Raw genomic sequence first — 17185 nt, 5'->3', positions numbered from 1 at the left:
TGGGTTCAGTATCACTTAATAAGTAAACAGCGCCTTCTGTTGTTCAACACTTTGTGCTGCAGCTTAAATCAAATGTGTGTCTGTCACTTTAAGAAAAACTTCGGACGGTTGCGTGGCATGACGGGTAGAACGTTCGCAGCCAATCAGATCATTGTTGTCAGCGCGTTGTTATGGAGCTGGTGGAGTCTGGTTTAAATCACTGAACAATCAGGAAGTTTAGCTGCGTTTTTCATTCTGATTTTAACGCGGTATTCTTTTTAAAAATGTCCTCCGCGGACCGACTGGACGTTTTGCGAGAGCGTAACAAAGATTTATTAAAGCAGTTGAAGCAGCAGAGAGAGAAAGTGGAGCGGCTGAGCGGCTGCATTCAGAGCCGCAAGAGGGAGAGAGAGGACGAGGCTGAGGAGGTCCGCACCCTGACTGATGGAGACCGGGGTCACGCGAGGGCCGCACTCGCCAAACCTACCGTGAAATTTGCGGGTAATGAAGCTTCTTTGTTTACACGAGAGATCTCTGCAGATATTGGCTCAGTCAGGCACTTGATAAACGTCCAAGATGTCCTCATTTGTATTTTAAAAATCTCTGCATTAAAGTCGGTCGGTAACAATATAGTTTATGTATTTTGTGACGACACCGCATTAAACACAGAGCTTAGGTATATTTTGACAAAGTTTCATACCCACGTTTAGCTCCTTAAAGTGTATCTTAAAAACTACAAACCAATTAGCTAAACGAAATTATTTGTAAAGAGCTTTGAAAACGTGAACTTGTGAATTGTGTCCCAGCGGATGGAGTTCAATAATAATCTGATAGATGCGGTTGAAAGCTCCTGCAAAATCTAGTTTGTAAATCCAGAGTTTTTGTTTACATTTTGGTTTTATTATTGATTTTTGTATTGCACATGCAGCTTTTGTAGGCATGCCATTTTGACATTTCACCACAAGTGGTCATGTTACAAATCCAAAATCCATTGTTCCTTGACTGAATTTTCTTCTTGTCTCCATCAGATACATGTTCAATACTATCGTTGAACTTCAAACATAGAGGAGGATCTGCTGAACGTATGTCACCATCTGACCTTTTCAAAGACAGTGACACACATCCTCGAGTCCGTAACAGGCTGCAGGATACGAGACCAGCCAGCACCAAGGTCTGTCTAGTAAATCACAGCAAAGAACAGGTAAGAAAAAAGATGCAACTTTAGTTTGTCTGTTTTTTTTTTTTAAAGTTGTTCAATTGCAAGTAGAACATGAGCAATACCCTGAACCTGTTTCCTGTTTCCTCCTTAGTCTAAGTTATCTCATTAAGTAAGCAACAATGTCCAAACTCAAAGGAGTTATTCCTCCCAAACTGACTCACCCCCATTGATGGAAACTCAAAGGACCTGGTTGTGGAGTGGTGTCCACTGGTCAATCTCCGCTTTGTTTTTACACATCAGCTGTCTCAGACCAGCTTTTTCAACATAGTACTCATGCCTTTGAAGCCAAACGATTGCACTGTGTATCCAATACTTTTGTTTTCCTCACACAGTAGCCATTTGTGAGAGCACAGCAGGGGGTATATCCAGCCAGTAAGGATGTACTGGAGACATACAGACAAATATTTGTCCAAATAAAAACTTGGATTAAACTGCTTGAGCTGTTCATAAATAACTTTTGATGCTCTGGAGTTATGGAGGAGAAACGGGTGGTATCAACTAAAATTTTATGATATAATGATTTATTTCTTTTGACAGCAGATTTGCTGGAAATAGAGCACGCTGACCACCACTACTTTGCACCACTTGTTTGTTTTTGTAGAGGGAGATGAAGAGTGGAGCCACATTTCAGTCTGATGAATGCTATGAGAAATCTTCCTCAGACAGGCATCATCTACAGCCTTTACTCGGGTACGACTGGATAGCAGGTACACCTTGTTGGTCTCTCTGTCTGCATTATTCCTTCTTATACACACAGTCCTCTAATCTAACAGCTGACATTTGTTTCCTCTAAGGGGTCCTGGATGCTGAGGACTCTTTGATAGAGCGCTCTGACGACTTCTTCAATGAGCTGTGCACGTTTCGATCGCTCAATAAAGACGAGTGTGTCAGCAGCCCACAAGCGGAGTGAGTGCTTCACATTTGATTGCACTTGTGATTGATTACATGTGTCAAGTTTACTTGTGATTGATGATGTCTTCCTAAAATTACTATATAATGGCTCTCCTCATAGATTTTTTGAGGACACCCATTCAGTCTTTCCACTGTTAACAGACAAGGACGGTCCAGCGGCTAACACGGATACTCATCAGTGTAAGAGGTGTTTATTTATTTGAATAGGCTACTCTCATTTTTCTTTTCATGATAGCTGAGGTAAATCTCATCTGTGCTTGCCCACCCTTTGTTCAGGTACATTCTCGTACCGGATTAACAGCAGACTGTTCCCCGTCCCGCTTCACTCTCAGGAGTGCTGCCCTGTGTGTAAAAAACACAAATCCTCCCACCCTCACACCACTGCTGAACCAGCTCTCATCAGGTAATGACGATGTGTATGTTGACTGTGCTCACTGACCAGTTATAAACAACAGAGCACTTAAATGGCACCAGGCGACAGACATTTTAAATTTCATTTGATGAACCCGGAAGGCGATGGAGCCTTTAGGGGACGGTTATGCTGTGCTGTTTTTCTTTGTTTATATTCTAGGGTCTGAAACAAGTGCTGTTCCTGTTTTACTTGTATGTCTGTGCCTGTCGCTGTCAAGTAATGGTACCTACTGTAGCAGTGCGTGTTCTTTTAAACACGTCAAAGCAGAATAAAAAGGCTATGTACCAAGGCAGTGGGTTCAGGCATATCCATGGATTGACAGAGTCACCACTAAATGATAAGTTTCTAATAGGTGGAATAATCTCTTAGTAACATTAACAGTCTTAATTTGTTAAAATGTTGAGTGAAGAGAGGAGTTTCCTTGTTTGAGAATGACTAACACATTATGAGCACTTGTATAACACTTAACATCTCCTACAGTGAATAATCACTTTTTGTCAAGTTGAAGTTCAGAATCAGAATCAGAATCAGAATTCTTTTTTTTTTTGTAATCAGTTGTAATCAGATCATGTTTCACCGCTGTAGCAGCATTTCGTCTCATGAATTGTATTTTTGTTTTGTTTTCAAGGGTCAGCATCCCTCGCTCTACACTCTTGCCACCTTACAAGTACAAAGCTCATCGGCGATGCAGTTTTGACCCCTCTGATAGTTTGGGGTTACCATCGGTGAGTGAGCATTTTTGATTGAGGGAGCCCACTGTGTGACAATGTATGAGTAGTACGCTGTGCCATTTTCCCTCTGGGATCATTTCATACTGTGCTAACACCTCTATGTTTAAATGAACATGAATACGTTTTATCACACAGTCTTTTTTTATTGGTCTTGTCCAGCACTGTCTCTCAGGCTGGTCGAACAAAGGTCAGGGCACGCTATCGCCACCGAGCAGCCTTGATCTGCAGAGCAGTCTGAATATGAAGACCTCCACCGACTCACGGAACAAGGAACTGGAGGTGAGACACTTATTATAGACACTTGTCATAGCACGGCTCAGTTCCATTAAGTGTCTCAGTGAGCTATGACAGTGAACAAGTAGAGACAGCCACAAGGCAGTGGAACTGGTTTTATCTAAATGGAATGTAGTTTCCATTAATGTTTCTGGATTGTGTCAAATATGGCTGAATATGCGAAAACAGTGACAAAGAATAAGATCAATGCTGAATCTTGTGGTAACGTACATGGTACAGTTCTCAGGTGGTTGTTTGAATCTTTTCCAGAATCTCTCTGCACCCAAAGTGTCCAGTAGCCAGATCTCAGAAGTGTCTCGTTTGGCTCCTCACAACTTCCAACACTTTTCCCCCAAAAGAAAACTAGGAAGCACATCCTACCCTTCTCACTGACACACCATAAAAGTCTGTTTTCAAGTGATTATAGCAGTTCCTCTTTCTCATCTGACTCCACCTGAAACAATATACTTATTTATGCTCATGTTTCAAGTGTCTGTATTGTATTTTTTTGTAAATGTTATAAGTAATAATGTCAGGAGTGCATTTGTATCTTAAAGGGATGGATTTGAAACAAGAATGTGATGAGTTAGAGAATGAAATGTGACATTTGAGGTTGTCTCTGTCTATTGATTTATACATGATGTGATTAAAAACATGCTAGTTCAATGAACTGGGAATCGTTTACATTATTTATTCTCATTTGAAAAAGTTTGAACAGATTTAAACTCCACATGTGACTATCAGCAGCCTCATGGACATGAAGCAAGAGATCATAACGTTACGCCACAGTGGAAAGGAAAAACCTTCAACACATGCAGCTTCAACTTATTTTAGAATCACATAGCTAAGGCTAAGTTTCTCAACATTAAGGAAGTCATTTTGAACCAACTCTGTTGCTCAAGCAATAGTTTGTGTTTCCCGTTCCAGCTGTTTGCTTTGGCTCCGAAGTTCACACGTACTTCTGTTTTTAACTTCCTTTGACACTTCCTTACTGTGGGACTGAAAATGCTGTAGAAGCAAAGGCTGAGGCAGATCTACTGTATAGAGGTTGCAATTCACAGGAAACCACAGCCACCTATACTTAATGTCAAATACTGTAGCGATCCCACCTATGACACTTCAGTTTTTCCAGTTTGGGTCTTGCAGGCTCACTTATTTGAAGTTGTTAGACAGAAAATGTATCACAGAGTGGTTCAAGAAATCAACAAAGCTGACCAATGGAGGGAACTCAAAGTAAAGCAAATCCAATTTTATATTTATATTATTTTAATTCAGGATAATGAGAATAGAGCAATGATGTTTATTGAGTTCCTGTTGTCTTGTTGTGTGTTGAAACTACACAACTTTTTTGTGTGTTTTGTAGCACAGGCTTGTTCAAAGCAAAGTGCTGTACTGTTATCTCGCACACAGACTGTTGATCTCTACGTTTGAACTGGGATGCCATGACTAGAAGGGGAAGCTTCGTGTAAGATGAGGCTCTGTGATACCATATTTTATTTTACCACAAACAATTGTCAGGGAAATGATGCTTCCGAGGTTCACTATATCATCATACCATCAAATCCTGAAATGGGCCACGTGTTGTCCTGCTCTGCTCATTTCTGTTGAAGCTGTTATGATAAAAAAAAAAGTTGCAGTGATGTTGGTAGACCTCCTGCTGAGAGCTGAGAGAGCTTTATTAATAACCAATAATATTTATCTGATGATGATGATACCAGGTGATTGATATTTATCAAAAGGAGATGAACCAGGTCAAACAGTTGATTTACTTTATTGGTAAATACTAGAGTCTGCAGGAAATGACCACACCAGTGTTTTCTGTGTTTTAGCTCACTTCCTTCATAGATTATGATTACTGTCGATACTTTTTTCAGCAAATTTTGTGCTGTTTTAGATCAAAATGTAATGTGGTTTTCTAACTTCATCCCGCCACTGGTTTCCATTTTATACGGTAGAGAAATTAACCGGATTTGAAACTGGCTTGAAACTAATCAGCAGCCTCTAAGCACAAAGAAGCCAAGCTTAACATACTGCACTATAATCACTTTCTCAAATGCTGCCATTGCACTGCTCTGTACATATTGTAAATACTGTTATACTGCTACCAATTTTGGTACTTGTGGTACAAAATTGCTACTTGTGTATATATATATTTATATATATATTTATTTTTCCTATTTTTATATTCTTATATTTCTATTTACTGTCTTGTTGGAATGTTACATGGGAGAGGTCAGACAGAATTTCATTGTGCTTTGCTGTATGATGACAATAAATCTGATTCTGATTCTTCTGATTAGACACCACTGCAAAACAGCGTGCCAGTGCTTACTGTTCTCAGATGTACGCTGTCAATGTCTGACTGATATGAAAAATCTGCACTGCAGTGTCACGCACTAAGAATAGAAGAATGTGATTTCAGCATAAATAAAACCAGACAGTATGTTCATACCTACGTGAAGCAAGTCTCAAGTCTGTCATTTAAAAATCTGACTGAAATCAGAAATTACTCAGCAGTAATGTACATTATCATTTATTCAGTGCAGCAAAACACGAAAGTAGGCCAAGCATGAAGTCCTTCAGAGCAGACTACACTTTACGCAGATCACGTTTTACGCGTTACCAAGACAGTTAATCCCTGAAGGTGCAACATTATAAATCGCATCTGAATAACATGATAAAAGTAATTTAAAATAACAGAGAACACATAGCAAGACCACAATGGGCAGCAGGGCTGTACTCAAACACCAGAGATGTGGGAGGGGAAACTTTATTTTGAAATGTCAGTGATTCACACAGGAACAAACAAAGCAAAGCATAGAGCCACTATTCTGGGCACGGCATCAGTGTGTACAGTCCTGAGGCAGAATTATTAGAAGACATTCAGCAAAGTAGGCACTACTGAGTAGAGCACAAGTGTGATACACAATTATTGAAATTGTTATTGTTTAATTGTTGAATTATCTGTTGAATGACTCAAAAGGCTGAAAGAAGATGTGCAGAGACAGCTCTGAAATAAAATACATTCACCTTAAGATGACAGAGACTGATTTTTGTCTCCACAGGGCGCCCAAAGTGTAAAGTTGTGCTGTTGTACGGCTTCAGTGCCTTGCTCAGGGACACTTCAGCGATGCCAAATGTTAGCAGTCACAGAAGGCTTCACTAGGCCTTGTGGTTCACAAATGTGTACCAGCAGTACCTTTATTATCTAACTACCAGCTACAAAATCCTGCCACAGCATAGAAACCCACCAGCATGGATCAGTTTTCCTTAAAAACAAATTCTAAGTATATCCAGATTCAAAGTCCACGATAACCAAAACAACTGCTGTCACAGCTGTTGCTGCATACCAGGCTGGGCTTCGTAGGACTGTATCTGTACTGCATCTGGACTGGTCTGTACATAAACAAGTGAGTCCACTTCCTGTTTTGCAAACAAAAAGTCAGAACTGCACGTTTCCCACCAATTCATAAAACCCAGGGAGCAGCACAGGAAATTTACTCATATTCACATAGTTTCATTTCTCAACAACTTTCACATTGAATAAGTGAATTTATTGATGATATAATGACTTATCATGCACAGGATGTGGGACCAGGCTACTGTCTGTGGATTTAAAGGATTTTTATATATTGTAGGTTTACTGACTACACACTCACACGTGAGTTCCATTTAACTAATTAATTAGATGACAAAAACTAACTCTCAATACTTTTTACAGTTACTGTATCTTTTCTCTAATCAGCTGCAGATCAAACAAAGATGAATTCATAGTATTTTCATGCTGTATATAAACAATAGACGTCAACATGCGGATGTTCAGCAACAGTTTTTAATCTCATCTAAACTCGGTCTTACCTCACAAGGGTTATTCACATCAGACCCGTGAATATAGGTTAGAGCCTGCCTGCTCGTTTCCTTCCTTCACACTCGACTCAGTTCAAGGAAATTGCTACTGTCTGCACAGACTGCTGGCCCGCCTTTATAAAATGATCAGTACAGTGCACACACTGGAAGCTGTGTCCTCTACAGTCTATAATTTGCTTTAAAGAGGCAATGAAGGACATACTTGTACTGCTGGTTCTACTGAATGCCCAAACTATAAAGGTAAGCTTTGTGTCTGACTGTAAGTCTGTCATGCATGTTTGCGGTGTTTATCAGGGACTGGTTGGACATCAGCCAGTGTCGGGATTCAGATGACCAACACTCTGCTTAAGCGCAATGTGAATTGTTTAAGTTTCACTTCACTTGGATTAATTCAAGTGAAGTGTGAAGTGAAACACAGTACTTTCAAAATCGACATTTGAAAATGTGTAAAAGGATTCTTGTGTCATAAATCTGTATGTAATTGCATTTTATCTTTTAAACACGATTCTAGTCTTACTAACATTGTCACCTATCATGGAGCCAACAAAGGGAGACTTTCTCATTTCTTTTAAAACATTTATTATGTGCGTCAAAACCACTTCTCTCCTGAGCGTGACAATGTTACATTACAGTAGAAAGTCTCACTGTAAAGATTTAACACGCGGCTGGGGTGTAGTTAACCTGTTTGAACGCTTGGTTTCAGTTGCTTGGCATCTGATGCAGTTTCAGACTGAATGTCTTATTGTTACGACACCCGGTTATGTAATGATGCAGCAAACCTTTCAATTGTCTTCCCGTATCCCTGCATTTCTGTTAAAGAGGATAGTTCAGGCATGCAGCCAGGAGAAAAAGGAAAAAACAGAATGTCCTCTTTGATAAAGTGTCAGTGAATAATAACGCAAAGTTTCACAGAGGTTCATCTTTATCGCCTCATCTCGTGCTACCAGTGGTCACACCACAAAAGAAGTCTGTGCTTTGGAACCGAGGGCTTGTAGGCCGCCGCCTCTGTTTCCTGTAATACGAGAAACACACTGCTGCTGTCAGCATATTCTACCTTTTGCTTGTCATTGAAGGGCACTGTGGTGGGAAACTTCAACTCATATGCACAGGACAGGTGTGTCAGCAAATGTACGCTCTTTAGTGGCTGTATTTGTGATATTTTGGTATGTGATAGAGAGAGGCTGTACCTGAGTTACTGCATGAATGCATGGGAACAGCGCCCAAAGCCTGGAGATTTTGGAGGGCTCCACGGAGAGGAGAGACACTGTAGAGGTGAAATGCACCTCCTAAGAATTCAGGACAATGGCTGCCTGTTTGACCGTATCTGCAGCTCAGGCCGGCTGCATTACCAGAAGGGAAAAAGTGAGGGCAGGTGTGGGTGCTGTGGTACCATTTTAAGCTCCTGTTTAACAGAGTGAAAAACTTTACAAGGCATTGGTCAACTTGTCCGTTTCCTCTGTCAGCCAATAACAGAATTGGTGATTTTAAAATGACTACCTTAATGATTGGTTGATAAATCAGGTTTAGGGTTGTGATTTACCTGCATCGTATCAGCACTGGCTGATACACAAGTGAGCTGCAAATATTTTCCACATTACTAATCTCAGTATTACTAAATTCACCTTGAAGCTCAAGGCCCCCAGCACTCTTATGCTCATGTGTGTCAGATGATTGTGAGAAAAGACCTGCATGTCCCTCATTATGCTCATCGGAGCAGCTAAAGATGAGTTGCTGTTAAGTTTCACCTCTTTTTCCCATAGGTCTGCTCTCTGCCATATCAGGCAGATGGAAAGTGTCTCGAACCAACAAGAGAGTATTGGTTAGATGGCCCTAACCTGTGCTGCAAGAAATGCCACCCTGGTAAGTGCTGTGCTGTGAACACAGCAAAGACCGCAATCTGTAAAGTTTCTTAAATAACACACTGACTCATACGGCAGAAATGCTCAGGTGCATACTGTACGGAAAGAGCAGTCTCAGTATGGAATAAAGGATAAAACATTTGATGAGACAAGTTGTGAAACAACTTAGGGCGTGGAGGTGTGAAAGAAGACAAAAGGCACCTACTGTAGCTAAAGGCATCTATCAGTTTCCCTGTTTCAGCCCGAGAGACAAGGATGTTGAGTTGAGAAGCCAGTTTATTGGGTTCATTTATCATCTGAGGAGAACTAATTGTTTCTTGTAAAGCTCGACTGATAAATCAGCCTGGAACGTTTGCCAGCTGATATTAGCTTATTTGATACAGTTCTCTGTATTTGTTTGTAAGTAGATAAGTGACGAGAAATTGCAGTACGAAATAGGTCTTGGGAAGAGTTTTGTCTATACATACGTTATCCACAATAAAACAGCATAGGTGGAAAAAATACTTCACTTCACGTAAAAATAGCATTACTATGGCGTAAAAACACTTTGTTACAAGTCAACATCCTGCATTCAAAATCTTAATTTAAAAAAGTATTGTAGTGGAGTAGGGGTATACAACAAAATGGAAAGACTCAAGTAAAGTACCTCAAAATTGTGTTTACTGTTGCTACTGTATGCCAGTTCAAATTCTGTTCTCATACCAACAAGATATTTGCAAACAATGGCGGATTTTATTTCTTGACATTGTTAGTAGTTTTTTAAACCTTGATGACACAGGAGGGCAAAAGCAGCTTATCTTTGTTCCCCGGTAACCTCTGATTGTCTGAAATGACAACTGTCATTGGCACATTTTATCAGCTGTAGGTAGCTAGGTCATCAGGCTAATATTAGCTCCATGAATTGGCTGAAAATGCTGTATCTGGCTGACTCTTTAATGGTTCCTGCTGACTCCTCGTGTAAAAGGGGTCTTAGATATGCAAAAGTCACCATCTTTAGCAACTGACTAACTATGTGGATGAAATAAAATTAAAAAAATAACAGAGTTGATCTTGTTCTGCAGTTCAGTGCAAGTTAGTCCAAGTGTGACAAGTATAATAAGGAAAAAATGTATTCATATTTTCAAACACATGTTTTACTATAAAGGTTAGAAGAGAAAAGACTTTTAGGATGATGTAATGCTATCTCGGGTAATATTGCTGTGGCTGCTGAAGTGTAAAAGTCGAATAAAGAACAGCACAGAGCTGCTAACGTGAGCCTAACCTCCTCAAAGATGAGTTACTGTACAACACTGGATACGGTCCCTGTGAACTGGGCTAACCCTTCAAACTAATGTAACCCCACAAACTAATGTTGTTAGTTAATGACGCTCCTTGGTTAGTACTGTAGGTAAACTAGTCAGCTAGGATAACATTTGCAGCTTTGGGCAGAAAACCACTGCTGCACATCTGTCCACACCCCAAATGGGGATTGGGAATTTGATTTACATTTTTCACTTTATCACTTTCATTTTCCTTGGGAACATACTTTGTCTTCCTCACACCTTGCCAATAATCTCGCAAAGATCCAAGCTATAAAATAAAAAAAAAGTGCTCAGGTAATCATTCGATCTCATGTGCCTCCTAACCTCATCTCTCCTGCTCCTGAGTGACAAAAATTAACACTTCTAATTGCATAATCAAAATGTCAACAATGAAAACCTCCCCATAGATAAAATATATGTAAGCCAGTATTCTGTGTATGTATCACTATCTTATTTTGATGAACAACACTGTTTTAGGCATGAAGATGAGATTTTATACTTTAACCAATAAAACCAAATCAAGCTAAGATAACTTCATGCTGCTATGATGTAAAAATGTATGATGAATAATGTAAAAGTCTTTTAATCATCATTTGATCGTCTATTAGTGGAAACGTTGGAGTTAAAACTGTAATAAAATGTACTTAAACTGACATATAACATGTGGATTAATGTGGATCCATTCATGTATATATAACAGGACAGCGACTGAAACAACATTGCTCTGAAACTACTGAGACTGTGTGTGAAGAATGTCCGTCAGGCCAGTATATGGAGACCATGAACTACTCTCCAAACTGCTTCTCCTGTAACAAATGCAAATCAGGTCAGTAGCTGCACTGTAAATCTTTTTTTTTATCATATTTTTTATTTTTTTAACACATAACCTCTGTAAGCAAAACATTTCTTCTACATACAACCAGCCAAAGGTCTGCTGTATGCCCAGAACTGCTCCGCTACCATAAGGTCCAAGTGTGGCTGCCAGGGCGGGATGTACTGCATCATGGGATTTGATGACCCATACTGCACAGCATGTAACAAGTACAGGTCATGCAGAGCTGGTAATGGAGTGTCTGTGCCAGGTACAGCACCTGCTATTTAGTCACTGTTTGTGTGTTTATCATACATGTCATTCTTACATATTTCATTCTAAAATTTAGAGATAAACCCTTTATCAGTAATGTTTGGAAGTAAGGTATGTTTGGGTGTTGTTCTCAGGGAAGGCTGACTCAGATGTGAAGTGTGAACGGTGCCCCGATGGGACGTTCTCGGATACAGTGTCCCACATGGACCGCTGCCAGCCTCATAAAAAGTGAGTGAGGGATCGTCACGTCTGTGCACAGCTGTTTGGAGCTCAAACCTTTGACCTCTCTCTCGCTCTCTGTTTTTTCTCCAGCTGTAATGGGAAGGTTGTCAGAAAAGGCAACACTACCTCAGACAATGTGTGCGAATCTGAGCCAGTCACAACTGTCACACAGCCTCCAAGCTCAACAAAAAAGCCTCACACTGAGATTGTGTCCACAACTGCAAGTAGAATAAAGGTCAAAGTCTCAGCAACCTCAGACCCAAAGGCTCCACGCGGACTGACAGACTCCGCGACGTCCATCAGCCATCTGTCCCCTATTATAGCATTCAACCACTCAACAAAGAGCCCGTCACCAAGCGCAGCGCCCGACAGTAATCTGGGTATGCTCACTGATCTTGTGTTTCTAAGCAGTCATCATGAGGAATCTGTAAAGTTTATTCAATGTTTCAACATGTCTTCTTTCCACCTGTGTGTTGTGTCTGTGTTTACCTCTCTGTTAGCTGCAGTCACTGCCAGTGTCGTTGGATTAATGCTTCTTCTCATTATCATCATCCTGCTGATCCGTTGTAAACTTATCTTGAAGAAAGGTAACTGCATCCTGTGAAAAAGTGCATGAATCATGTTCTTATTTTGTGGAAAGGCTATGATTGTATCTACATTATATTATATATTTGAAAAACGCAATGCTAATGACCACTATTTGTCAACATCTTTATCAGGAACTGTTTGTCTCACATTTTCATACCTTACTCACCGTTACTGACTCTGCTTTATTGCACAGATGCTGAAAGATTTCCTAAAGTAGATGCAAATGGAAACTGTGATAGTGCTGATAAGGTGAGTCTTGTTTTTTCTTCTTGATTACCTTTTAATATAGTTGTTGCAATAGAAAATACTGAGAATTCATATTTTTATGTATTTCTTCTGTAGATCAATCCAGGTTATTTGGGGGAAATCGACCAGACTTCATTCACAGTTATCTCACCAGAGCAACACTGTCTGCTGGAGAAAGGGGGAGCCTGCACTGACAGGAGTCTGTGTGGTAACAACACCGAAACTTTATTCAGAGAAAACGGCTGCAGCGGCTATGAGTCCATCGGCCCTTTGCAGTCAACCCTTGCTCTTCACAATCCAAGCTCTGCCCTGTCGGAGCCCATGACTTTACTTTCCAACACAGAGCCTGTCAGTCCACAGGCCAGCATCCCCACACAGTCCTCCTCACCCTCCTCCTCACCCTCCTCCTCCTCTCAGCCCACCAGCCCACAGATCATAAGCCCCGTCACCACCAGTCCCCACGTCAACGTCAACATCACTGTCCACATAGGAAACGGGACTGCGGGGACGCCGTCTGTCATGCCCACAGACTTGATACAAGTAGACTCTGAACTCCCCTTTGGAGAGGAAGAGGAATCCTTTAGCATCCCACAGCAAGAAGCTGGCAAACAATCATTGATGTCAGTGCAGGAGAGTGAAAGTTACAGTGCATGAAGAGTTGCCTGCGTGTTTCTACTTTGTGTTGTGATGCAACATCAGCCACAATGACAGGCTACAAGATGCACTTGTAGGTATGGCATGTTTTTATGGGGACGACAAGACAAGCTTAAACCTTTATCATCAATAGCCACTTTGTCTGTTTATATGTATATACAGCATTTTGTAAATGAAGATTATAATAAATAAAGATGTGGATATTCTCTTTCCTTCAGTGATGTAATGACAGTACATGTAGTTGCAAATTAAAAATGGAAGTATATTATGATGTAATCCTCAGTCATTGTAAGGTGACAAAAATGTTATAACTTTACAAGAGCTTTAAAACACAGCGCCACCTCTAACTCACTCACTTTCATTCATTACAACTTCATTCAACATGACACTTGTATGTGTCACTGGCAGCAAAGGCATCTTTTATCTGAATAAGTATCCAAAATGTGAAGAATACTCTATTACAGCTCCTGCAGTCACAGTCTCACTTTAAAGTACAGGTCTATGAGTAACAAAATATACTTATTATCAAAAGTAAAAGTGCTCTAGGTAGCAGGAAGGCCCCTGTCTGTCTGTATTAGATTACTTCTACTGATGCATGACTGTGGTAGCAGCATTTTAATGTTGCAGCTGAGCTAATTCTATTCGCTTTAGGTAGGCTTATGCTTCTGTGTAGTTTTATGTATAAAATAAAATTAAAACTTCTTATGCAAAGTACTACCTCTTTACAAAATGTTAGTGGAGTAAAATAGTACAATATTTCCGAATATTTCCAAAATATATGGTTGAGTTCCAACACTGATGATAACATATTGATTTAGTAAAGCACAACCATCAAGTTGGGGGATTCACAAGAGGGAGATTAAACAAAAGAGCCAAACCAAGATTACTGGTTTTATAGCTCACACTAACCTGTGATTCCCCCACTAATTCTTTTAAGGGATCCTCCTCCGTCGATGGGTGTGGGATCGATGAGTTTCATGTGTAAACACCATAAACTACATGGTATAAACACCACAGATCGTGTTTTTGCTCACTGATAGTTGTACCTGGTGTTTACTGCGGCCGGTGCTGACACCTGCTGGATGAGGGCGGATACTGCAGCCTGTGGACACCCGTCTCGATCGGCACATTAAAACGTTTCAGCGAACACTGACAGTCCGTTTTAAGGGCAGTTCCTACACTTAATTTAATCTACTTTTAAGTCACACGGTTTCTTATACGGATCCAGTGGCAGTTCGTGTATTTTAGTGTGCTTGTAGTAAACAAGGTAGCTAAGCAGCGATGCTAACCGGTAGAATGAGGGGAGAGGTAGTCTGAGCCAAATTATTAAAGGGAGAGAAAACTTTATATTGTTACTTTTTACGCCTCATATTCACTTACTAAATCCATCAAATTTCTAGATCAAATATACCTCAATTCATATTCCCTTTTGTAACGTATTTATAGCTGAACGGCAGTTATCTTGTGAATATTTGATGTTTGATGTTTGAGAACCCCCCCACGGTTCAGTGCAGTTGGTCGCGCCTGTTGCCGCTGTGTGCCGCTCTCCTTCCTGATAGACACTTGAACGTTGGAGCCGCTGATGTCCCCACAAGGCAGGTTGGTGAGTCCGGGCTTTTATATCTACTCCTATCCTTTCTTTTGTGTGTCAGTTGTCTTTTTCAGATACCCTGACCTCTCATGTACTCTCACATAGTTCACCTTTTCAAGTAGGCAGGTAATTAAATTAGTGTTTTGCCCCCTTTTTGTGTCCCCTCTCATCCTCTTCGCTGTGGCTGGTGGTGTCGTGGTCCTGCTCGGTTATGTTTACAAATCCAGCTTGCAGCAAAGGTGGAGTGAGCCGCTTCAGTAGCATGTATGTTAAGCTACAGCACAGATGCTGGCTGCTCAGTTTGTGGTAGATGGTGACAATTAAAAAGCTCAGTGCAGCTGGGCTGGCGAAACCCTGTTTATGAGGGAATTTAAGAGGAAGCGCCACCAGCGGAGATAACACCGCTGCAGGTGTTTCCTTGCTTTTCTGTTGGTTGGTGCAGGCAGTTTGCCGTGAAAAGCAACACATCATTCACAGTGAGACCAGGAAAGGGATGTAACAAGGTGGAGAAGTGAGTCGATTAAAGCTTCAACGTATTCAGGTGTTTTCTCAGGTGAGGAGGAAGCAATCAAAGTGAAACTAGATTGCCTGTGCTCTCTGGTGAAAGCTAAATGAAATGGCATTAAAATGGAGTTTATTACTAAGGTAGTATGAGAAGCTTAGGACATAATGCAGATTCTCTGCGATATCATTATTGGATTATTCTAGTTTGTAAGGTGCTTAAGTACAAATACTGGTTTCAAATAGGGCCACAGCCAGCGATTATTTTCATTGTCGAGTAATCTGCTGATTATTTTCTCTACAAGTGAACTGTTCATCAGTCTATGAGATCGTCTACAGAGAGTTGTGAAAAATACCCTCTCCATTTTCCCAGCGCTCAAAGTGACATCTCAGATGAGTTGTTTTGTTTGATCAGAGCATAAAAAGTTATTCTCCAAAGTTATTACACAAATACTTAAATTTGAGTAGCTGGAACCTGTGGATTTTTTTTGTGGCATTTTTGCTTTAAAATGCTCAACATTGCTGATTGATTATCTGTCGATCTGCTATTAGATTTAACAACTAATTGTAAAAGCCCTCTTTCAAGCCCAGGTTCAGCCAATGTTAGTGGTCTGAACAGACAACTGAAATCTTTATGAGTAAGATTATAAGTCAATGGGCCTCATTGAAGCCTGTTTTGTTAATGTATTACCCAAAGAATCTGCTCCTATTAATGATCTCTTTGTTCAGGCCATGCGCAAGGTTCGTGCCAAAAGATTACTGGCATCTTATTGCTATTATTTTCCATATTTCAGCAGTGACTATTGAGGGGAAATACCTGAAGATCTTATCGGTCAACTCCCACATGGCTGTGAACCTCTCACTTGAAGATTAAACCAAGTCCACTCAGCTGCAGAGAATTGCCTTCTTAGATGCCGCTCCGTCTCCGTGCTTTCAAATGGCTTGTTGTCTGAAGGACGAGCTCCTCTGTTCCATCTGCCTCAGCATCTACCAGGACCCCGTCAGCTTTGGCTGCGAGCACTACTTCTGCAGAAAGTGTATCACCGAGCACTGGAGCCGACAGGAGCATCACGGAACGAGGGACTGCCCGGAGTGCCGCAGGACCTTCACCGACCCTCTCCTCTCGCCCAGTCTCAAGTTGTCCAACATTGTGGAGCGCTACTCGGCCTTCCCCCTGGACGCCATCCTCAACGCCCAGAGGAGCTCCTACCCCTGCAAGGACCACGAGAAGGTCAAGCTCTTCTGCCTCACCGACAAAAGCCTAGTGTGTTTCTTCTGCGACGAGCCGGCGCTACACGAGCAGCACCAAGTAACCACGATTGACGAGGCTTACGAAGAGATACAGGTCAGTTGTAGCACACAAGGTCTTGACAGCTCATTAGTAAGGGTGAGGCTGACATTTTCTTAAAACCCATCAGCACTCTGCGCCACATTCAGGCAGTTGCACTCATTCACCCCATGGGAGCTGCCCACACAGTTCAGCCTCACTCCTCTGCTGCCACAGAGCAGCTCCACTGAAGCAGTTTGGGGATTTAGTGGTTTGCTCATGAGTACTTTGGGTATAGCAGCTGCTGAGGAGTGAAACGTATCTAATTTATTTTTCCCTCCCTGATGTCCACATTACCTCGCTCATCTGTGAGTTCAGTGGGTGTGGGTTCTGAAGTAAAGGTTTTTCTATTTTTTTTTTTACACAGGAATAGATGCCAAACGTGCCTTTTATATTTCATGCAGTGGAATTTCAGTACA

General features: G+C 41.1%; 3 protein-coding genes across 3 annotated transcripts in view; all 3 read left to right on the top strand.

Annotated features, from left to right (window-relative positions):
* The first annotated feature begins 263 nt into the window (after window positions 1–263).
* Window positions 264–4132, top strand: miip (migration and invasion inhibitory protein). Its single transcript, XM_070837231.1, has 9 exons — window positions 264–480; window positions 1008–1180; window positions 1800–1905; window positions 1993–2104; window positions 2211–2290; window positions 2387–2513; window positions 3151–3247; window positions 3413–3532; window positions 3797–4132. Exons 1-9 carry the CDS (start codon window positions 264–266, stop codon window positions 3917–3919), a joined length of 1155 nt encoding a protein of 384 aa, XP_070693332.1. The 3' UTR covers window positions 3920–4132.
* A 3377-nt stretch (window positions 4133–7509) lies between these two features.
* On the top strand, window positions 7510–13578 carry tnfrsf1b (tumor necrosis factor receptor superfamily, member 1B). The gene is made up of 9 exons (XM_070846768.1): window positions 7510–7633; window positions 9154–9253; window positions 11254–11379; window positions 11477–11635; window positions 11772–11865; window positions 11950–12239; window positions 12360–12446; window positions 12641–12696; window positions 12790–13578. The coding sequence occupies exons 1-9, from the start codon at window positions 7583–7585 to the stop codon at window positions 13345–13347; spliced, it is 1521 nt and encodes a 506-aa protein (XP_070702869.1). The 5' UTR covers window positions 7510–7582; the 3' UTR covers window positions 13348–13578.
* Window positions 13579–14924: 1346 nt separating this feature from the next.
* Window positions 14925–17185, top strand: part of trim62.1 (tripartite motif containing 62, tandem duplicate 1) — a 28894-nt gene continuing 26633 nt past the window's right edge. The window contains exons 1-2 of the mRNA XM_070850836.1: window positions 14925–14946; window positions 16234–16784. Of these exons, the coding sequence (XP_070706937.1) occupies window positions 16377–16784 (408 nt within the window). The 5' untranslated portion in view covers window positions 14925–14946; window positions 16234–16376. The remainder of the gene's footprint in view (window positions 14947–16233; window positions 16785–17185) is intronic.

The sequence above is a fragment of the Pempheris klunzingeri genome, chromosome 2, assembly GCF_042242105.1.
Source record: "Pempheris klunzingeri isolate RE-2024b chromosome 2, fPemKlu1.hap1, whole genome shotgun sequence".
Classification (NCBI taxonomy): domain Eukaryota; kingdom Metazoa; phylum Chordata; class Actinopteri; order Acropomatiformes; family Pempheridae; genus Pempheris; species Pempheris klunzingeri.
Note: the sequence above shows the minus strand (reverse complement) of the source record. Positions and strands in the feature narration are given on the sequence as shown.